The sequence below is a fragment of the Notamacropus eugenii genome, chromosome 5 (assembly GCF_028372415.1).
Source record: "Notamacropus eugenii isolate mMacEug1 chromosome 5, mMacEug1.pri_v2, whole genome shotgun sequence".
NCBI lineage: Eukaryota > Metazoa > Chordata > Mammalia > Diprotodontia > Macropodidae > Notamacropus > Notamacropus eugenii.
Window position 1 is genome coordinate 458,181,155 of NC_092876.1, and position 23,195 is coordinate 458,204,349.

General features: G+C 41.1%; 2 protein-coding genes across 7 annotated transcripts in view; both read left to right on the top strand.

Moving 5' to 3' along the window:
• Window positions 1-23,195, top strand: part of BCLAF3 (BCLAF1 and THRAP3 family member 3) — a 203,131-nt gene that overhangs the window by 113,637 nt on the left and 66,299 nt on the right. For 4 of the 6 annotated variants that reach the window (XR_011968266.1, XR_011968265.1, XR_011968263.1 and 1 more), the window contains 3 exons: window positions 4,384-4,475; window positions 5,769-5,801; window positions 11,117-13,667. The exons of 1 other annotated variant lie outside the window; for it this stretch is intronic. Coding sequence is in view for 1 of the 5 variants with exons in the window: in XM_072615322.1 (XP_072471423.1) it covers window positions 11,117-11,149 (33 nt within the window). In the remaining 4 variants the exon portion in view is untranslated. Of the gene's footprint in view, window positions 1-4,383; window positions 4,476-5,768; window positions 5,802-11,116; window positions 13,668-23,195 lie in introns of those variants that run through there. One more of the 6 variants, XM_072615322.1, reaches the window with a different exon arrangement.
• SH3KBP1 (SH3 domain containing kinase binding protein 1) overlaps window positions 22,194-23,195 on the top strand; it is a 415,998-nt gene continuing 414,996 nt past the window's right edge. The window contains exon 1 of the mRNA XM_072615333.1: window positions 22,194-22,791. Within this exon, the coding sequence (XP_072471434.1) occupies window positions 22,788-22,791 (4 nt within the window). The 5' untranslated portion in view covers window positions 22,194-22,787. The remainder of the gene's footprint in view (window positions 22,792-23,195) is intronic.

A 23,195-nucleotide genomic window follows, 5' to 3' on the forward strand; every position in this document is an offset into this window, starting at 1 on the left:
CCCCCCCCCCCCTGCCCCGTACAGAAGTACATTTCATTCAACAGTGAAAATGGAAGGAAAGGGGAGAAAAGAGAAGGGAGAATTAGAAGGTTAGATTAAGCAAAACAAACCCTGATGATATGAAAGTACAAAAATATAGCTCTTTTTTTGAGGTAGCAAAGTAGAAAAATCTGAGGGGATGCCAATGACTGAACAAGTTACCGTATTTAAATGTGACAGAATACTACTGTGTTATGAGAAATGTTGAAGGGGATAATTTCAGAGAAATCTGAGAAGACATGAATTTATGAAGAGTGAAGCGAAGTAGTACAATTTTTACAAAGACAACAGTATGGTAAAGACAAGTAACTTTGAAACAGGTAACTGTTGAGTGCAAAGACCAGTCATGATTCCAAAGGACTAATGGTGAAACATAGAAGCCACCTCCCGAAGAGAGAGGGGAAGGACTGAGAGGACAGAACTAGATGTATTTTTTTTTCTTAGCATGGACAATGTAGAAATTAATTTTCTTTGACAATACATGTTTGTAACAAGTCTTTTGTTTTTCCTCGGTTCTCATGGGAAAACCTACCTTACGGGAGGTCAGTTGTTAAGAGAGAAGGGGAAAAGGCAGATTTTTACTGATTGGGAAAAATACCCTAAGATAAAGTGGAAAAACTAATGAAATGTGCCATTTAAATAATAGACTCATTGCATCCATTTGCCTTTATTCTTGTTCATGTGCCAGAAATCCTTTATAAGGATTACAGACCTTCCTTGAGCAGTCTGGATGGGCTCTCTGTTAACCTTTGATTTCTCTATATTCTTGTCCAACTCCTTTTCAAATCATGTTTTCTGAGGGAGATCTCTTATACTATCTCTTACTGGAAATTCATGTTCAGTGGAGAAAATATACAACCCTCTTAGAAAATTTCCAGTCTGTGATCAGAAAATCATAGGATTTAGAACTGGAAGGGATCTTCACAATTATTCTGTCCAAACTTCTCATTTTAAAGATAAAACAGTTGTGATCCGTTCCATTTGTTCCTACATCATCAAGGAATATTTTATTTAATCTAAAAATGTGTTCTCACTAAGGATAGAGCCAGCCAGAGGCACAGTTAAAATAAGTGAAGTTGATTATCTGATTAGTGTAAATTTTAAAAATCAAATACATCGTCATAAGATAAGGAAAATCAGACTTTTTAAAAAATAAAAATTTTGTTGATATATATATACATATGTATATATTTTATAACTTACATTTCCCACGGGAGAACTAGAATTCATTTCCCTGAGTTCAAATCTGATCTCAGACCCTAGCTGTGTGACCCTGGGCAAGTCACTTAACCCTGTTTGCCTTAGTTTCCTCATCTGTAAAATGAGCTGGAAAAGGAAATGGCAAATCACTCTAGTATCTTTGTCAAGAAAATCCCAAAGGAGGTCATGAAGAGTTGGACACAACTGAAACAACTGGACACTCACGTTTCCTGCTATGTGCCGCCATCATCCTCTTCCAAAGAGCCACCCCTTATAATAAAGAATAACGAAGAAGTTGAAAGGATAGCAATAATAGCTGACATATTGAAGAAGTCTGACATTACGTGTGGTGAAATCCAACATATCTCTCTAGGAGGAAGTGGACAGAAGGGTTTCCTCATTTCTTTGGGGCTAAGCTTGGTCATGATAATTTCATAGCATTTCATTTCAGTTGTTCTGTTCATTCCATCTATGTTGTGGTCACTGTATATCTTGTTTTCTTAATTCTTCCTGCTTCTCTCTGCATCATTTCATGTCTTCCCATGCTTCTCTGTATTCATCAGATTGATCAGTTCTTCACAATATAGTCATTTCATTATGTTCGTATGCCATAACTTGTATAGCTATTCCCCAATTAATGAGATTCTATTTTGTTTCAGAAGATAGTTTTAGATAGCAATTATGGGGAAAGATCAGTATAAAAATACTGATGTTGACCATAAGTGCAAAATTAATTGGTGGTGGTGGGTGTCATGGGAAAAGTACACTGTTAGTATTGAACCCCCCGTTTCTGGTTCTTTATGAGGATGATTTTGAGATCACTTCTATCTTTGAAAGGTTATGGCTGACACAATTCCAGAAGTCCCTTGAGAGAAAACTGATAGATTTAGAATGCCGCTTGAGACTTTGTTTTTGGAAATGGTGGATGCAGGAACTTATTTTGTTTGACTGTACATGTTTGTAATAGGAGTTTTCTTTTTTTTGCTTCCTCTTTTGGGGGTGGATTGGAGAGGAGGGAGAAGGAAAGAATACAGATCTGAAAATAAAATTCAATTTAAAAAATAAATGTTGTGGTTGAGAATATTTTTGAAGGACCTGAGAATGATCATCATCCTCTTCAACATTTATAGTGCTTGAAAGTTTGCAGAAGCCTGTGAGGTAGGTGCCTGTTGTCATTATCTTTACCTACTGTTTGTGCATTCACCTCTATTTTCCAGATGAGGAAACCAAAGCTCAGAAGTTAAATGACTTGCCCTGAGGTTCCATAACTGGTGTTTGAACTCAGGTGTTCTGTATTCCCAAGCCTGGTACTCTATCCCCTGTACCAGAGGTGTCAAACATGCATCCCATAGGCTGCACCCCTCTCTTGAATATGGCTCAAACCAGATTAATATGAAGGTCCCATCCAGTTTTAACGTGTTGGTGGTTCAATAAAAAGAAATATATATAAAGATGTTCCGTTTCCCGAGTCAATATGCTTCCCCCAGGGATCCTTATGTACTGGGCCCTTTTTATCCTTTATTTGAGTTTGATGCTACTGATCTATACTATACTTGTTTCTGAGTATGAGAATATATAATTCTACAGTATTTCAAGTGATACAGTCACAACCTTTCCATACTTTAGTAAATGGTTTCATGAGTTGCCATGGGCTTAAAAAAAACTTTAATCACCTAATGGCCAAGGTTTCAGGTGATACAATTAACATAATTAGACTTGGGCCCCTTAGAATCACTGATGAGGATCTAGGGTCACCCCTCCCCTTTCCTCTCCACACACACACACAGTTATGAGACATTGAAGATAGACTTTATTAGAGGTACCAAAAAATGAGTCAGGCTGTCCAGGTGACAGAGTGACAGAAAGCATTCAAGTCTAGCTTGTCCAGCATGCTTCAGGACAAAGATCGAGAGAAATGCATCAGTCTGAATTTTGGTAGAGACAAAATAGGACAGTACTGCTTACGCTGGTGCTTTGATATTTCAGACTTCAGGGACAACATTGACCTTCTCTTCATATTCTCTTTCCCTTAGTAAATTGATCCTGGATCATGAATTATTTCTGTGTTAATGTCTCTCAAATCTCTTTGTCCAGTCCAAATGAAAGTTGTCACAGCTCACCAGAGTTCTAATCTTGTATTTCAAGATGCCCTTAGAAATCTCTACTTGGCGGCTCTGACAAATCCTCAGTTCTAACCTGTTCAAAATTGAATTTCTCTTCCTACCCTGATAAGTTCCCCAACTGAACATCCTTCTGTTAAAGGCCCCAATATTCTTGCTGTCCAGACTTCAAAGACGAATCTGACCATGCTGGCTTGTTCCCTTGGTTCCACATTACTCTGCTGCCATCTGGTGTTCATTAATCCTCGAGAACATCTGCGCTCTGTCCTTTCCTCCACATGCTCAGTGTCTAACTACTGCTTATCCCTTTATATTTTTGACTTTAAAGAACCAAATCGAAATCAGGCTCCAAGAAGGTCTCTTCTTTCCTCTGTCTACCAAGTCACGCTTCGTAAAACATTGATTTTTTTAGGTTAATACCCCCACTTACATGATTTAACACCTCTTACTTATACAAAACTATGAAAATGGCAAATAAATCTTCACAGCGCAGGAGGCCAGGAAGGTATTGCCACATGACAGAGGAAGAAACTAAAATCTACAGAGTTCAAGAACCTTGCCATCACATGCCAGTAAGCAGCAAAACCAAACTGAAATTCAGGTCTACTGTTAGCTTAGAAATGTCTTTCTGCCTGTTGAATGAAGGAATTAATCTATTTACTAAAGTAGGAACTCTTTTGGGAAAAGATCGATTCAGACACTGTGTCAGGTGAGAATATAAGTCATGAGACCATTACCTTTGAAACAAACATGAATAATAGCCACATTAGTGCTGTTCCCAGGGAAGGCTCACCGTACTCACTGCCATGCTCAAAGCATTTTTGGAACCTCTTATTTTAACATAATTACCAAATAGTCTCAGTAACAGCAGTTCATTTTTCCTGGCATCCTGGTTTCGATTATTTCTTTAAAATTAGAAGTCATTAGGAGCCAAAGCTAATAAAGTATGTGATCAAGCTGGGGTCTATCAGTTTTAGTCCAAAACTGCAGGGACTATTAAGTAATGTAGCTTTTTTTTCACCAGACTGATTCCAAGAGCGATTCTAAGAGAGGAATTTCTGGAATTACCTTGCCTTGACCAGTGTTTTCATTGGCATGGGTGTGCATTTTCCCAAGGTAATTATTTTGAAAAACAACATTGACTTGGATGTGTAAGTTCTGTTACAAGTTTTAAGTCCTCTTACTGTACAATCATTTTGTAGCTGACAGTGTTAACATTACCCCTGTACTGCAGAATGGGAAGCAACATGGATGAATGGAAACGGCCTTGCCATCAAGACTTAAGTTCTAATCCAGCTTCTAATGCAGACTGACTGTGTGACTGGGCAAATCATTTCACTTCTCAGGGCATCAGGCATCTCTCTTAAGACTATAAGTTGCAGAGATGAAGATCTGTGTTGGTGCAGGGAGTTCTTTACTGAGAGCTCTCAATACCAATGAAATTACAACTCCAGGAAAAAAGAAAAAAGAGCCATGAATATGAGTATTGCTTCTATAGATCATCCCACCCATGCCTAGGCACCCTGTGTGAGTGAATCTTATCTAAACAACTCCCATTGGGATTCAGCCAACATGTTAGTGGCCTTCCCTTAGACTATTTTTCATTCTGAGAGTGCCAGTGCAACATGTGGTCAGTCCATCCCTTATTCTTTCTATATTACTACTGGTCCTAGTCATTTTTTAGAGGATATCTATAATGCCGCCAAATTCATCATCCATTTATTTATTTGTTCATTCACTTACTTATTCGCTCATTTATTTATAACATTCATTTTTGGAATAGTGAGGACCCAGTTGGGGTGAGTTAACATGAATTTGCCCTGGACATACTTGGCATGGTTTCATGATTTTCTCCAATATTATGGAACAAGAGAGGAAAGCATAGATGCTTAATGTTTGTTGAATTATAATGATTATTTACTTTTTCTAGAGAAATAATACTGGAGTATTTTGAACAACAATTCAAAATATGAAAAGCATATGAAAATATGTGGAAGGTGAGGTTCCTTAGTTCCGTTGAATTTTGAACAAAAGAAAATCAGCTTACATTTCAACAGGAGAGATTTATAAGGTATTAGGGAAAACTTTATGACAATAGATTGTGAAATACCAAGGCACATCCTTATAGCCTCCCCAGGTGTTCTAGACTTCTCTTGGATGAGAAGATTTTAATCCTGCTCATTTGCAAATGAGATTGCTTCCTTACTCTGATTCATTCTAGTTTTATATACTCTGTACAATTTGCCTTCTTCAGCAGCCAGTTACAAACTCCTAAGGATTTCTGGCACCATCTGACGGACAAATGGGGATATCATGTCTCCTATTTTTGACAAATTTTGTTTATTCAATTAATAGTTTTATTAATGCTTTTTGTTTTTATATGTTCATTTCTGGATCTGTCCACTGAAGCCTCCCTTTTTATACTTCTGGGACACTTGCTAGGTGAGTACCATTCATTTGAGGGTAATTTGCCTTTCCTGTCCTTTACCTATCAGTATGATTTATTCTAGGGTTGCCTGACTTCTCAATAGTCAGTCAACGAGCATTTGTTAAGCACCTATTATGTGCTAGACGTTGTGCTAAGCACTGGAAATACAAACCAAAGAAAAAAATATTAAGCTCCCCAGTGCTTCATTTTCTCCCATCTCAGATTCTTAAGGAGCAAATTCACCTTTGGTTCTAGTCTAGGGTACCTCCAGAATCCCCCCATTCCTTTTATTTCCACTCAGAAACAGTGATAGCCACGGAGATCACAGTGATAGCAGTGCACATTACAGACAATTATTCAGTAACTTAATTTATTCCTTCATAGGCCTCCGTAGACCATGCTTGCAAGGCTGCTGCTAGTTAGTATTATGGCTGATAACAATAATATTAGCTAGCACTTAAAGAATGCTTTTTTAAGGTCTTCAAAGCTCTTTACATCGTTGTGTCATTTGATCCTCACAACAGCTCTATAAGTTATGTGCTGTAATTGTCTGTTTTACAGATGAGGAAACTGAGGCTGAGAGCACTTAAGTGACTTGCCCAGGGTCACGTAGCTAGGGTTTGAGTTCTGCTCTTTCTGACTCAAAGTCCAGCACTGCTCTACCTGGCTGCCTAATTAGCCATTTTATATTTAAGCTACACTGGCATTGTCCTGTCAGTGAACACATGTTTATTAAGTTCTTAATAGGTGACAAGCACTGTGCTAAGTTCAAAGAAAGGTGACAAAATAATCTCCACTCTCACAGTTCCTACTTTCTAATGGGGCTGACGTGTCAGTGCAGGACAAGCTTTGTTTTCGCTCTTCCCAGCTGAGGAAGGCTACCTCTACTCGTCAGGTTTCTAGGGGTCCTCCTGGGAGATTAGGCTGACTACAGCAACATACTGCAAAGATCCTACACTCTGAGCAGACTGGATATAGAACTGCTTCAATATTAGGAAAACTATAAACATAATTGACCACAGTAGCAACAGAAACAACAAAAAGCATGTTTGTATCAAAAGCATGTAGAAGCTTTTGACCAAATACAACAGTCATTCTTGTTAAAAACATTAAATAGCACAGGAATAAATGGTGCTTTCCTTAGAAGGATTAGTAGGTGGTGAAGTAGGTAAGAATACTGGGCCTGGAGCTAGGAAGACTCATCCTGAGTTCAAATTCAGCCTCAGATGGTTACTAGCTGTGTGACCCTGGGCAAGTCACTTAACCTATTTGCTTGAATTTCATCATCTGTAAAATGTACTGCAGAAGGAAATGGCAAACTCCAGTATCTTTGCCAAGAAAATTCCAAATAGGGTCACAAAGAGTCAGACTGAAAAACAACATCTAAAACTAAGAGCAAGAATTACGTGTAATAGGTAAGCTAGAGGACTTTATAAAAAAGTATTAGGGGGAAAGCAAGGATTCCATTATTGTCATTATTATTCAATGTTGTGATACAATGCTACCTGTGGCAATGAGACACTTCTTGTTGTCCAGCCTTTGTTCTAAAAGAGGAACAGTGACATCAGGAGAGTGATGTCTTGAGTTTCAGATGAATTGGATTTAAGTGAGGCAGGGCTGTGCAAAGTCATCAGCCTCACTCTCTCCTTCAGAATCATCGGAGTCTAGTGGCAAAACACTGTCAGGACAATGGCGATGGCCCTGGATTCAGTGGGAGATCTTCCCAGGTCTCAGTTTGTCTGAGGCAACATCCATTCAGTAATTAAAATCTAGGTAAGAATGAAGGCAAAAGATGGCCTAGTTTGCCTTCAAAAAAGCAATCTGGGAGGTGAAGACCCTCAGTTTCTGGCCAGAATAGAAATAATTTGTATTCACACTCTCTCTGACCTATTAAAACCTGAACAATTGGCAACAAGACACTAAAAAGAAATTGAAGGAATAGACATGGGAACCCTAGAAAGTTAACTAAAAACTCCCTAAAATATCCAAAAACCCCAGAAAAGTTCCAGGATAGAAAATAAAACCCCACAAACCATCAGCATCTTGGTATATTACTAACCAAACGCAGAGGAAAAAGATAGAAAGAAATTCTATTTAAAATAACTGAAGATAGTTTAAAATACTTGAGATTTACCTGCCAAGAAACACACAGGAACTGTATGATCGTAATTATAAAGTAATCTGTACACAAATACAGATCTAAGTTATTGAAGAAATATTAATTTTTCGTGGTAGGCCAAGTTAATGAAAATTACAGTACTCTCTAAATTAATTTACTTATTTAGTGCCACAACAGACTACCAGAGGATTATTTAATAGAGCCAGATAAAATAATAATAAAATTTATCTGTAGAAACAAAAGGTCAAGGATATCAAGGGAATTAATGGGGAAAAAAGTGGGAAATAAGGGACACAAGGGACTAGCAGTGCCTGATCTCAAATCTGTAATCATCAAAACAATTTGGTGCTAAGAACATGTACAATCGTCCTAATTGTTCTAATAACTGAAATCTTAGAGTTTATCACATACTGGGTTGTTGGTTTCATTTGCCTCTATCTGCTGTGTGCCTCTTCTGTTCCAGTATCAGCTTCTCTGTTTCTTACTCAGTACTCAGTGGTTTTTGATGATGATGGCTTTGTAGTATAGTTTAGATCAGGGATTGCTAGGATGAGGGAGCGAATTTGGAACTGAAAATAAAATAAAATCGAATTTTAAAAAGATTTAAAAAAAAGAAATAATGGATTTTGCTCTAGACCTTTCCAACTGCATGAGAATCTCTGTGTTGCAAATGTGTTTCTTGTGTATGACATATTACTGGATTCTGCTTTGTAATCCATCTTGTTCACATTCACCGTTATAGCTATTAATTGTGTATTTCTCTTTGTCTTGTCCATGTACTTTTCTCTTTTGCTACCCCCCACTTTACAAAGAAGACGATTAAGTAGGAGTTTGTGTGACTCTAGTGAATTAAGAATCTTCTTATTAAATTCCCCTTCATGTTCCATACTCCTGTGTGGTTCATTTTGCCCATGACTGCTTTTATACTGAGCCTATCATGATCTATATCTCTTTTGAGTTTTCTATGTTTCTACACTAGATTCTGTGTGTGTGTGTGTGTGTGTGTGTGTGTGTGTGTGTGTGTGTGTGTGTGTGTGTGTTCAGCCTTTGTTCAGTTCGGGTGAAAGTAAAGTTCATGGGATGACTGTTTCCCCTACCCTACCCATTCTTCCATATTTGCATACGCTTCATCTCATGTATTCCTGTTATGTAAATTCCCTCCCCCTTATTTCTTCTTTCCTCCACAGCATGCTCACTGTTCTCTCTCATTTCTTCTCCTAAAGCCACCAAAATAGAACAAAACCACCCCAGTCCCATTGTCTGTCTTACTGAATTTTCTTTGTGAACCTTGTAGACACCAAGGGTTCTAAAGGAATGCCTACTTCTTCTCCCTCACTTATAACGTAAAAAAATTCATTATTGCTCAGTGTCCTCCAAAGATCGGATGTATTGACTTTTCTTTCTCTATCACTTAACTCTTGAATTTCCAAAGTTTTACCCAGTTCTGACTTTTTATTTTAATACCAGAAATGCTTTTAAGTCCTTTATTTCATTAAAAATTCCCTTTTACTCCTGTGGGAATAGTTTTGCCAGACAGGTTATTCTTCTTATGAACCTTTGTTATTTTTCTTTTGTTGTCTCATAGTCAATCTTTCCTTTCCTATGTGGAGGCTGATCCTGACTGACTCTTTGGTACTTGAACTCTGATTTTTTACTGGTGTTCAGTATTTTTTCTTTAACTTGAAGCTCTTGATAGAACTTGCTAAATCATTCTTTTCTCTGAGGCTCTGTTTGGACTAGTGCATTTACTCTTCTAGGTTTACCTCATCGTATCTCCTCTTTGGGTTAGACATTTTCTTCTGTTACTCCTATGTCTGGCTTCCATTTCTGAGTTAGTCCTTTGTGCTTAGGTTAGACTCTGCCCGCTCCTGTACTCTTGGGGACTGTGAGCATTTCCCTCTTTTTTCCTAGATATGAAGACTAAGACCAGGTACCATCTTATTACAGAAGTAATTTCTGGATTTTGGCTTAGTCGTGGTGGCTCTACTTAGCTTTTGGTCTAGGTTTTTCTCTCTCTTTTTCCACAAAAGTCCTGTATCCATACTTGGTTCCATCCCTTGCTGCAAGCCAGAGAGACTCTAAAGAGGTTTTGTTTGTGCTGATAGGGCCTTCTATCAGACCCTAGCAGCTTTGCTTTCTAGATGCTGCCCTGACTTTTTCTCCTCAGTGTGTGTGCTATTACCTGTCTCTCCTCCACTCAGCTGTTAAATTGATCTTCCTAAAATGCAGGTCTAACTATGTTCTCTCCCTCTCCTCTCTTCAATAAACTCTAGTGGCTCCTCATGACTTCTGGGGTCAGATATAAACTCAGTCCTTTGCTTGGCTTTTAAAACCCTCCACAACCTGGCCGCTGACCATCTTTCCAGGCTTCTTACCACTCTCTACACTCTCTGTCCTCTGTGATCCAGTGACATTGGCCTCCGTGCTATTTCTCACACACAGCACTCCCTCTGGTGACCCTGAGGCTTCCCACTGGCTTCACCTGGAGCTCACTCCCTCCTCATCACTACCTCATTCTCCCCTGGCTTTGTTTAAGTCTCAGCCAAAGCTCCACCATCTCTATTAGAAGCCTTTCCCAGTCCTTCTTAATCTTTGTGCCTTTACAGAGACTGTCCTGATGTTGTCCTGTATATATCTTGCTTGTATGTATTTGTTTGCATGTAGCCTCCCCCAGTAGACTGTGAGCTCCTTGAAGAGGACTTTTTTTCTTTTTTTGTCTTTCTTTGTATCTTCAGCATTCAGCATTTAGTATAGTGCCTGGCACGTAGAAGGTACTGAATAAATGCCTGTTGACTGACTGATTGACAGGTTGCCTCTGTGCAGATCTAGCCCTGACTCGTGCTATGACTCAGGCTTATATCCTGTAAGTGTTTTTTACCCCTCGCTTTCTCCTTGTACCTCTAAGACAAGGCAAGAAAAGACTGTTCTTTTCACTACAGCCACTTCAGAGGTAAACTATCCCTCTAGGTTCATCAGGCCACATAGCATCTGGTTTCATTGGTAGAAGCCTTCACATCCTCTCATCAGCTTACCAGGTGGAGCAAGGAGTATGATGACTTTCCCTCCAGGAGGGCATGTTGTAGAGCAAAAGAAATAATGCAGCCAGTGCTGGATAGGGTAATTAGGGACATAATAGCTTCTGGGTGAATCCAGATTTCAGTGAGTACAAAATAGCAGGAAAGGTATTAAAAAGATGTGCCTTTGTTTCAGGAAGAAGCTGAACGTCTTTTGGAGAACTTTTAATTTTCCAATGATAAACCAGCCTGCCAGCCTCGTCCTGTTCAATACTGGGCCCAACTTATTGGCTTTTAGCAGTATCTATCTCAAGTAGAAATACATGATGATGTGGGGTGTCTATCCTAGCACATATCATAATCTGGACAGTAGGTCTTATTCATCCATTTGGGTTTTCCTGTGTAGATAGTTAGGTCAAGCTCTTGTGAAAAAGTATGAATCTCCTTAAGGACTTCATCAAATTCTACAGCTTTGTGCAGTCAGCATAATGTCATCTGCAAGCAGGAGAGTCTGGACCATATCATCTTATAGGCCATCTCATCATCTTATAGGCACCCACTCTTCCATTTAGATTCTATGCTGGACTGCATTAGCAAATGAGAGAGTTTCTCAAAGAGATCATATAAAAGGGAAAAGGACCCACACGTACAAAAATACTTATAGCACCTCTTTTGGTGGTGCTCAAGAATTGGAAACTGAGGAGGTGCCCATCCATTGGAGAATGGCCGAACAAGTTGTGGTACATGAATGTGATGAACTATTATTATCCTATAAGAAATGACAAGCAGGATGATTTCAGAAAAACCTGGAAAGATTTACATGAACTGATGAACAGTGAAATGAGCAGAAGCAGAGAACATTGTACACAGTGAGAGCAGCATTGTGTGATGGTTAACTGTGACAGACTTAGCTCCTCTCAGTAGTGTCATGATCCAAGACACTTCCAGAAGACTCATGATGGAAAACGCTAGCCACATCCAGAGAAAGAATCAGAGAGTCTGAGTGCAGATGGAAGCAGACGACTTTCACTTTGGTTTTTGTTTCTTCCTTCACAACATGCCTAGTGTGAAATATGTTTCACATGATTGTATGTGTATAACCCATATCAGATTGTTTGCTGTCTTGGGGAGCAGGGAGGGAGAAAAAATTGGAATCAAAATTTTATAAAAATGAATGTTCAAAACTATCTTTACATGTAATTGTGGGGGGAATACTATTAAGGAAAAAACCAAATGAGATAGTTTATGCTAAGTGCTTTGTAAATATTAAACTTGCATTTACATGTCAACGGCTATGGGAGTGTACAGGGAAGATTAGCACCTCTGATATAAGGGCTTGCTCAGCCCTTTTCAGGGCTGTTCACCCCCCTTTGATGTCTCTTTGTACTCAACTCTCACCATTCTGCTCCAAGAAACTATTGCATGTCCAGAGGTCATACTCTGGTAAAATCATCTGAGTAGATGGGGTAAACCACCCTGAGGGTAAGCAGTGGGCCTTAGACCGTTGGTGAGTTAGAGGGTGGCTACCCTAAGCATAGGAAGACTTCCCCTGACAGAAAGGGCGTATGAGAACAGTTTGTTCCAGTGGCCATGAGGACAGCTGAAGCAGGTGGCGTGGGTGCCGAGAGCATGGTCAGACACTGAAGACACCACGGTCATCTACTGCAGCCCAGCCCATTGACTTTTGTCTTGCTGCTAGACTTCAATGACTGGAACAGAATCTGATGGTTTTGTGCAACTTTGCCTCATGTAAATCCAATTCACAAACAAGTTACGATATCACATGATGTCACTGGTCCTCTTTGAAAGCAAAGGTCAAACCCCAACTATAATAAGCACAGCTCTGGTCGTTATCCCCTGAAGTGACTGCTTGGTCCTTAGAAAGTCTGTTGGAAGAATTTCAAACCTATGAAGGAGCCCTAATAATTTAGGGGTCCTCTCCTTTTCTTTTTGTTATTTTCTTCTACCCTGTCTTTTCCTAACACAGATTGGGATTTTCCTCTGTCTCATTAAATACTCAGTTTTTTCTCCTCCCTCCCCTCATTTTTTCTCTTAAAGCATTTCATCTTGTCTTTTAAGGAATACTTCATTCTCCTTAAGCAGGGGAACCAACTTGGACTTTGGGTGCATGTGTGTGCATGCGTGTGCGTGCACGTGTATCTATATAGTGATTTGTCAAGTCTTAATACAGTTGTAAACTTTAATAACTTCAGAAGTATAAATGCTGCATGCTTACAAAAAGATATTTGAAAGGTTATTTGAATTTTTAAAACCGTGATTTAATTGTTACCAAAATTCAATGTAACCGCCATCGTATGTTATGTATCCCTCTTGCTGATTTCAAACTTTGATCAGATGCTGCTCCATGACTGAAGGAATTACATTTGTAATCCTGGCCTTAAGATCATCCAAAAAATGAATTGTTAATGCATACATGATAGATTTGATGTCATACCATCCATAAGAAAAAGCCTTTGGGAATAGATCATGTGACCAGAGTGACCAAGCAAGAGGACCTCCTTTAACCATGATCCATCAGTCTGAGGAAGTGTCATCCAGAAACTGTCACACATGCAGTGCACGAGAGGGTGTCCCATCTTATTAAAGTGGGAAATTTATTATTCAAAATTCACACTAAGAAATAACTTCCACACTAAACAAGAAATTCACGTAAGTAAACTTTCAGGTGATTGTTTACATTAAGTCTGTAGCAGTTATACTCCTGGTTATTAAAGCTTAAAACTGCACTAAGACTTTTGGGACGCTTTCTATAATTGTTAATTGGCTTTGAAATAATAGCAAAAAATGACTGACATTCATATAGCACTTTAAGGTTTATAAGGCACTTTACATGTATTATATTATTTGAGTTTCATATTGTAAGATAGGTACCACCCCTTGAGTCAGTATCGTCCTCATTTTACAAATGAGGAAAATGGAGTTCATATAAAGATTTGTCCATGGTCACACAGGAAGTATCAAAACCATACTAGCTAAGTCTAGCACTTTACTATGCAGTAAAGAGGGCCATCTCTCCAGGATTCCAGTGGATTATTCCTTTTACTTTCTATATGTATGGAAACTCATTTCTACAAGTGATCTGGTGCAAACTATAGCTGTTGTCTCCTATTATCTCTAAGAAGGATACAGGCAGCTAAGGAGGCACAGTGAATAGATGGGTGGACTGCACTTGGGGAGGACCTCAGGTCACATTCCGCCTTAGGTACTTACTAGCTATGTGGCCATAACTTCTCAGCACACTGTGTAGTTGTTCAAGAAAAGATCCAAATCTCCAGAGAGATTACAGAGAGTTTCCACTTACTGTTGCTGCTGAAATCAAAGGTCCTGACAAAAACAAAGAAAATTCCGGAAGGCCATAACTATAAGTAAGTACAATTGCCACTGTGTAGTCTGGGATAGTTGTTCAAACTGGGGCAAAACTCCAAAACTTGAAACAGATATAAAATCCTTGTAATAATCTTTCCCAGAAAACTGATAACTTTGTACCTCTAGAGAAAACAACTTACCCTAAATGCACTCCTGATTTTCACCCTGTAGCCAATTCAGTTGATTCCAATATATTGTACAATATGGAACACAGGTGAAACTGCTTAATTCACATTGTTTCCTTTGGAAGCTGATCCAGTTTTTTTCACCTTGCCTTAAATATATTTCCACATTAGTCATGTTGCAAAAGAAGAAACAGAACAAAAGGAGAAAAAAAACACACCAAAAAACCTCCAAGGAAAACTGGTATGCTTCGATCTGCATTTGGAGTCTTTGAGTTCTTTATCTGCATATGGATAGCATTTTCCTTCATGATTCCTTTGTACTTGTCTTGGATCATGGTATTGCTGAGGAGAGCTGAGTGATTCATAATTGATCATTACACAATGTTGCCGATACAGTGTTTTCCTGGTTCTGCTCATTCCACTTGGCGTCATTGTACAAGTCTTTGCAGGTTTTTCTGAAATCTGCCTGTTCACCATTTCTTAAAGCACAATAGTATTCCATTACCTTCATATACCACAACTTGGTCAGTCATTCCCCAAATGATGAATTCTTTGCCACCACAAAAAGAGCTGCTATAAATATTTTTTGTACATGTGGGTCCTTTTTTATGATCTCTTTAGGATACAGACCTAGTAGCGGATGAAAGCATATGCACAGTTTGATTGCCCTTTGACATGGAAGCTGATCCAATTTCAGTCTTTCTTGAAGAATGGTATTTATTAGGGATTAAACTGAGATATTACCAATCCAAAGGAGATTAGGGACTCCTCCTGGAGGCTGAATCAAGGTTAGGTTTGGGTTGGATCCAAACCAGCTTTTGGATCTATAAATGTTGAATCGAGAATTGGCATGGTGATAGTTCTTCTGACCCATCTTGGAGTGACTTTTCAAGTGTACTTGGAAAGTATACTTTTTCAGAGGAGGTTCCATAAAGTGGCAGTTATAGCCCTGATTGGATCATAAAATATATACCCTGAGACATTTCAGGAATATGCCCATACCTGTGTGCTGCTGTACTTATAATTAAGATATTATCTCTGTCCTGAAACTCTGTAGTTTCTTAATCATTATATACCTTCTAAAGAAAGAATGTTGCAATCTTAAAATGACGTCACTTTTTATCAAACTGGGAGAGCGCTTGACTTCTATCCTCTGCTTTTCTTTCTATGATTCTTTTTCTTCCTGTTTCCCTTAGGCCAATGTAGCAAAGTAGATGGAGCATTGGGCTTGAAGTCAGTAAGACTCACCTTCCTAAATTCCAATCTGGCCTCAGATACTTACTAGCTGTGTGACCTTGGGTAAGTCACTTAACCCTGTTTGCCTTAGTTTCTCATCTGTAAAAAAAGAAAAAATGAGCTGTAGAAGGAAAGGACAAACCACTCCCGTATCTCTGCCAAGAAAACCCAAAATGGGGCCATGGAGAGTTAAACATGACTAAAAAGTCAACTGACTTTAAGATACGAATCCTGAGGGTTTTATGGGTAGAAAAGCATGTTCAGTGTTCAGCAAACATTCATCTAGTACTAATTTGCAAGTGCCTACTCTTGTGCTTTGCTTTCAAGACTAGCTATTTTAATTCTGTTTCTAGAGAACATTCATTCGTTCTTTCATTTAGTGAACACAGATGAATGGTTTACTACATTTAAGAAACCAGGTGCTTAATCCTGGGGGTGATTTAAACATAGATGACACAGTCACCAGCCTGAGGCGTTAGCTTACAGTCCATCAATTTACAAAATACGTTATCTACAAAACAAGCACTTATAGCACTGGAACCATTATTTGGGGTCTTGTCTCGCTTTAATTTCCATAAAAGAAAGCTTTGTGGTGGAGGTGAGAGGACATAAAGCCACCAAGCTAGCGAGTCATCTGACAAAAACAAAGCAGGGCGATAGCAGGAGCAGGCAAAAGTGACTTTTCTTTGTTACTCATCCTGTAACGAAATCCATTTTTCAGGGCTCACCAATCAAGCTGGCATTTTCTCTTTTCCTGACTTGGTATTATGGCTTTTGGGCTTTGTACTCCTTGTCATCTTTACCACCAGATGATGGAAATGGTAGGACAAATATATTGAAAACAAATATTTATTATTACTTAGGATAGTAGATATGATTTAGAGTGGAGATGAGGGAGTTATTGAATCCACCTCCTTCATGGATTGTCACAGGTTTTGCAGGTTATGAATAGTATAGCAGGGACTCCAGTCATATTTTAAAATGTGCTAAAATCAGGCCATCTAATCTTAAGCTTGTGAATTTCAAAAATGGGAACAAAATTATATTTCATTATGATCTACACTTATTTGTACATTATTTAGCATTAGTAAATGGTACCACCAATACCCGTGAACTCTTTTTGAAGAGACTGATCCTCCTCTGGGCCTAAGTGATGTAGCTTTTCCCTTTGAATTCACTCTCCCAATCTGCCCTGGCACTGGCTGGTTGGGTCTCCAGGTGGCAGCTGTTACTTCTCCCTAGGTTCTAGTGGTAACCCTGAGGGTGGCCATATTCCCAACGTATCACATGTTTTGCCCTGGAACAGTTAGCCATATAGTAATTGAAAACGTATGAGAGACATAGTTTCTGTATAATTTAATCATTTTATTAATAAGGCCAGCACATTATTAATATGAGGATGGTCATTTGGTCATCTCTCTTTGACCAAAGACAATCTTGGCCATTGGCTCAGGGCTTATATGTTGTTTTAGAAGAGCAATGGCAATCAGCTTGGATTGGCTAACACAATTGGAGACAGGCTATATTAAAATGAAGGTCTGAGAGGGACATCATGTCACCCTTGGACAAAGGGTTTTCCCTTTATACCCCATGTCCAGCCTTGAGCTATCTGGACCAAAGAATCTGTTTCCACACAAACTTGAGCAGAACACAAAGGCTTCCTTGCCAGGGTGGGATCCTAGTCCAGTATCATCACCAATTTCCTTCAAGGGATGGAACTTTTAAAATCAGAACTTTAGAAGAAGGGGAAAACTCTAGATCTCCCAAAATTATTAGTCATTAGTAATCATTTCTCTCAGTCAGTGGACTCAGAAAGCATTGTCCACCAAACCTAGGTCACGTTCTCTCACAAATATACAGTTCACAGAACGAAAAAATGTACATGAATTTAAAGTACAGTTGTAGTGAAGCACACCCAAACAGAACAAATGAAGTTTGCTTTAGGCCATAGGATCAGTGATGAATGAACTGTCCTAATGCTCAGTGGGGTGAGCCCCTTGAAGGGCAAGGTGTCTCTCTTGGACAGGCTAGGGTTCTTATAGGGCACAGTTTCTCAGCTGGGTGGGTTAGTCCACTGCTGGGCTAGTTCAAACAGGTCACTTGGCTGCTGAGCTAGATCCTAATTGTGCTCAGCTGGTGTTTTGCCTAGATGGGGCCGATTGATCACCCCTGAGCAGCTGCTGCAATGCTGTGCAGCCGCATTCTGCCACTAGGTGGCTGCTGCTCCATCTGGACTGGGCAGGTGGCTCATTTGCTGGGCTTTTCACAGGGAGTGGGGCATCTTGGCTGGATGGATCAATGAGCTGTGTTTTCAAGGCTTGCTCTATTTTAGGCAGCCATGTTACGGAGCAGGGGTGGGGAAACCATGACTTCAAGGCCACATGTGGTTAGACTAGAGTGTCACAGTGTTCAGTTGGAGTGCTACTGTGCACTTTCAGCTAGGGCAAACAGTCCTTATTCTGGGAGTGGCAGAAGCCTCTCCTTTTTTACATTTCCTCAGTTTTAGCTCTGAGGTTCATCACTTCTAGGAAGAAGCAGGGAGAGATGCAGCCCTCTCTAGTGTGTCAATTTTATCTGGGTCAGATGTGGTTTCCCTTAGTTTTTGACTCCACCTATACTTAAGAACATCTGCCAAGTTACCTTTCTCAGACTCAGGTCTAATGTGTATGAGTGTATGGGTACAAAGGTAATGAAGAGGTATATATGCCTTAGAGAAAGTTCATTGTTTCACTGGCTTCTTCATGTGCACCTGAGCTAGTTAACCCTAAGATGCTTTCTGAGGGATGGAAAATCATCACTGCACCTGAAAGCCTTCCTCTTTATATTTCAATGTCTGTCTTTTTGCCCCTACTAATTTTATCCTTTGTTGAAATGCAATGAACCCAGCAACCCCATATAGTGATATCTAGAAAACTAAGGAAGAGATGAGAAAGTTCTACAGAACTTTTATCAAAAGTAGAAGAATGGACAGTAGGTAGGATAGTGGGGTGGTTCAATACCGGACTGTGCTTTTAGGCAGTAAGAGTTGAATGTCATGTTTGAAATCCTAATTGGGATAAACAAAATATGCTCAGTGGATTAAACAAATGGACCCAATGGCTAGTTATTAGTTGATGTTAGAAGGGAAGTCTCTAAAAGTGTGTTAAAGGCTCTGTCCAGTTCAGTATTTTTGCTAGTGATTTAGATGAAGGTCTCATTCTAACATGCTAAGGGTTAGTTACTAAGGGCAACTAAGGGTTAACTAACTAAGGGTAACTAAGGGTTAACTAACTAAAGGTAGCTAAGGACTAGAAAGCAAAATTCAAAAAGACCTCTATAGACTAGAATGATAGATCAAAACTGTCAGCATACAATAGCAACAAAAATAATAATCTAATACGTGTTCAAAATATTGCACAAGTGAAGATGGAGATCTGACCTAGTGTCCCTTCATGTGAAAAAGACCTGAGATTTTTTATTTGACTGCATACTGAGTCAAAACATTTACCTGACTGCCAAAACAAAAACAGAACTAAAACCTAACATGATCATAGTCTACAGTAACAGAAGTACCGTTCCGAACCAGAGAGGTCCCACTATTTTGTTGTGGTTGTTCAGTTGTGTCCAACAATACATGACCCCATGAACCATTGTACATAATGCCCTTCTGATAAGGTTTGGTGTTTGCTGGGAACCCCAAAATGTTAGGGTCTTAGTGGTGTTTGCCTGGAAAGAATTCACGCACTCAAACCTTCCAGTCAAAGTGGCAAGGTGTATTGTAATGCCGATAGAAGGGGCAGAATTCTTAGTGAATCTGCAACTTAAGGGGGGGTGAGACTGATATTTATATACCAAAAAAAGAACAGTGAAAAGATCTGAATGGGATTAAAGAGTGGTAAATAGTCTGGAGTGGGCCAGGTACAATAGTGAAAGGAGTATTAAGTGGTCTGGAGTGGACCAGATGCCTTGGGCAAGATGCCTTCAAGATCTGGGCTGCTGAAATGGATGGGAAAATAAAGGGATTGGGTTGCTTTTAAAGATATGGTATTTTCCTTTTAGGGATCCAGATCCCATCACCCCATCACTTCTATCCTCCACTATCTCTCAAAGTCCGTTGAAGTTCATGTTCCTTGTTTCCATGACACTATCCATCTATTTTTGAAGTTATCCCTATGTCTGTCCTCTTTTCCTTTTGCCTTCAATCTTTCCCAGCATCAGGATCTTTTCCAGTGAGTCCTGTCTTCTCATTATATGGCCAAGAATTTACTTCAGTATTTGGCCTTTCAGTGATTAGCCTGAATTTCTTTCTTTACGTCTTGACTGATTTGATCTTGCTGTCCAGACTCTCAGAAATCTTCACCAGCATCACAGTTTGGAAGCACTGATTTTTCAGGGATCAGCCTTCCTTATAGTCCAGCTCTCACAGTCATGCACTGCTACTGGAAAAACCATAGCTTTGACTGTGGATTTTGTTGGCAAGGTGATGTCTCTGCTTTTTAGTGTGCTATACAAATTTGCTATAGATTACCTTCCAAGGAGAGTCTTTTAATGTCATGGCTGCAGTAGCTGTCTGTAATGATTTTTGAGCCCAAGAATATAAGCTCTGACCCTGCTTCCATTTCTTCTCTCCCTCTATTTGCCAGGAAGTGAGGGAACCAGCTGCCAAGAGCTTAGTTTTTTTGATGTTAAGCTTCCAGCCAGTTTTTACACTCTGTGCTTGTTAGGTCTCATTTGTGGTATCGTGTTCAGTAATGTGTTAGAAGAAAATCTTTGTTCAGGCCTTTGCCCTCAATAACAAAGCCAACTAAGTTAGAGAAAATTATCAATTTGCTATAGCACCCAAGGCAAAAGTGTTGAATGTGTCCAGGCAACGATTTCAAACTGACCTGCTGCTTTTATAGACAACTTTTTATAATAAGAGAAAGACAACTTGACAGGTACACATTTCCAAAAAGGGATGGGCCATTCAATCTCAGATCTTCCCCCTTAGCCATATCATAGGGAAATGAGATTAGAGATAAGGGGGCATGTGGCTTATCTGCTGTCTAGCAGGCAATAAAAAGAAGGGGATTGGACCAAGGTACATGCCTCCTCTTCCATCTGTGGTGGATACTTCTCCCCACTGATATGTACCTGGAAAACAAACAAGACTGGAAACAATGGGGTCATTCGACTGACTCAGCACAAATTTCAATAAATAGGAGCCTCTTTTTAAGAGAAAGACTGACAAAATGAAGTGTGTCGAAGATGATGAGGGGAGTCTTAAAACCATGCCATATGAAGAAGGGCAGTGTGTTTAGGAAGCCTAGAGAAGACAGAAATGTTTTCAAATATTTGAAAGGCTGATGATCACTATAACATCTTTTAGACAGTGTTCTGGGCACCTCAGAATTGAAGCACTCTGAGTCAGAAGACCTGGTTTCAAATCTCAGTCCCGTTATTCACTACCTTGGTAACCTTGGGCAAGTTACTTTTACCATTCTGGGTCTCATTTTTCACAATCCTGAAATTATTGAGTTAGTTTAGAGGTTGCCTTTAGCTCTAACATGATTTGATTTGATTCTGTTACATGAGAGAAGGGTTGGATTTAGTCTGTGTTATTCTAGAGAACTAAGACCATTGGGTGGAATTGACAAGACTGAAGATTTGAGTTCACCATAAATAATGGCTGCTTAACAATATGAGTTGTCGTCTAATTGTAATCTATCCATCAGGCAGCCAGGAGGTACAATAGATAGATCCAGAAGACCAGACTTCAGATCTGATCGTATTAGCTTACTGCGCTAACTACCTGTGTGACTCAGGGCAAGTCACTTAAGCAGTCTACCTCGACTGTAAAGTGGGGTTAATAACAATCCCTAATTCCCTGGGTTGTTTCGAGGATCAAGTCATAGATACTGTTTGTAAAAGCAGAGCGAGGACTAAGTACTTGTTTCTTCCCATCAATTAATAGATAATGATGTGACAGCTTCTTTGTCAGGGGCACCATCAAGAAAGCAATTCCTGCATCGTGTAGAGGTTGTATGACATGACCTCTAAGGTCCCTTCAAACTCGTTAAGATCCCATGATTCTTTTTATGAATTCATGTTCTGTTTCTCCTTCCCCTGCCTCTTTTCCCATCCCACTGCCTTGCACAGTATCACCTGTCACCTTGTCTGCTTCTGTGCTATTCCGTCTCCCCCTCGCGGGGTGGGGGGTGGGGGCAGGGCACACCGCATTCTCCCCTCTCAGCCCAGGCACCCAGTTTTCTGTTCTCTTGGATTCCTGTTTGTGTCATTGGCCGACTCCCTCGTAGCCATAAAGGGGGTCCCTTGGGAGCGCCTCTCCCCATCCCCCCAAACCTCGCTTTCGCAGGTCCTCCTCTCCCTCATCCCCCTCCCACCCTGCCAAGGATGGGCTAGGTCCTCATCCTTCATCCCCCCATCTCCAGTCTCGCCGAATCTCGCGACAGCTTCCCGCCGAGGGGACCCGCGCCTGGGTCGGGCTGGAGCCGCTGCAGCGGCGGCTGGACCAGCTGCAGGAGCCTCGAGGGCGCGCGGAGCCTCGAGGGCGTGCCTCCACGTGCACGCGCGGGGGCGGCCTCCGCAGCCCTGCCCCGGCCCCCGGAGCCCCGGGGCTGACTTGACGTCTGCCTCCCCCTGCCTCCGCCCCTGCCCTCCCCCTCCGGATCGGAGCCCAGCCCCGGCGGGCCGGAGCCCGGCAGCGCGGAGCCTCCCCGGCAGGCGGAGCTGCGGCTTGGAGGGGCCGAGGCTGGTGCCGCCGCCGCCGCCGCTTCTTCTTTTTTTTTTTTTTTTTTGCAATTTCCATTTGAAGGGAGCAGGAAGCACGGCGCAGCGGAGCGGAGCCAGCCACGATGCAGCAGCAGCAGCGGCGGCAGCAGCAGCAGCAGCAGCAGCAGCAGCCGCCCCGGGGTAGCAGCAGCAGCAGCCGCCGCGCCGGGAGGCCCTGAGGAGCAGGACGCGAGCAGAGAGGGGCGAGCTCCCGTCTGCACCCACCCCAGAGCCCTGCCCCGGTGCTCCCCACCTCCTGGGCCCCCACCCGGCGCCGGGGATCCCCTGCCCCCCAGGTCTCTCCACGCCTTGCTCTCCGCCTCCGCAAACTTTCACGCTGTTCTTGCTGCCCAGCCTGGCTTTACACCAATGGGTGAGTGCCGGAGGGGGAGGGGTACCGGCTAGAGGGGTGTCCCGGAGATCGGGGAGAGAGGAGCCTCGCCGCCCACCCCCAGACACGCTGGGAAGGGAAAGAGAGGGGAAGAGGGGAGTCTCTTCTGGCTATGCCTCTTCCACCCGGGCAACTTTCTGCCCCCCGGTTGCCGGCCGGGTTCAGGTCTGTCCCCTGTTGGGCCATGGGGTTTTTGTTCCGGGGGTGGGTGAGCTCTTGCCCACCTTCGTTATCTCCACTGCTGGCGAATTCGGGAGATGCACAAGTTAGAGAGAGAGACGGAGAGACAGACAGACATAGGAGCCCCCCGAGCTGTGCAGTTTATCCAAGGTTGCCACTTGGTTCCCTTCCCAGGGCTTGTCACTGAGTGGGGTGATGCGCAAATC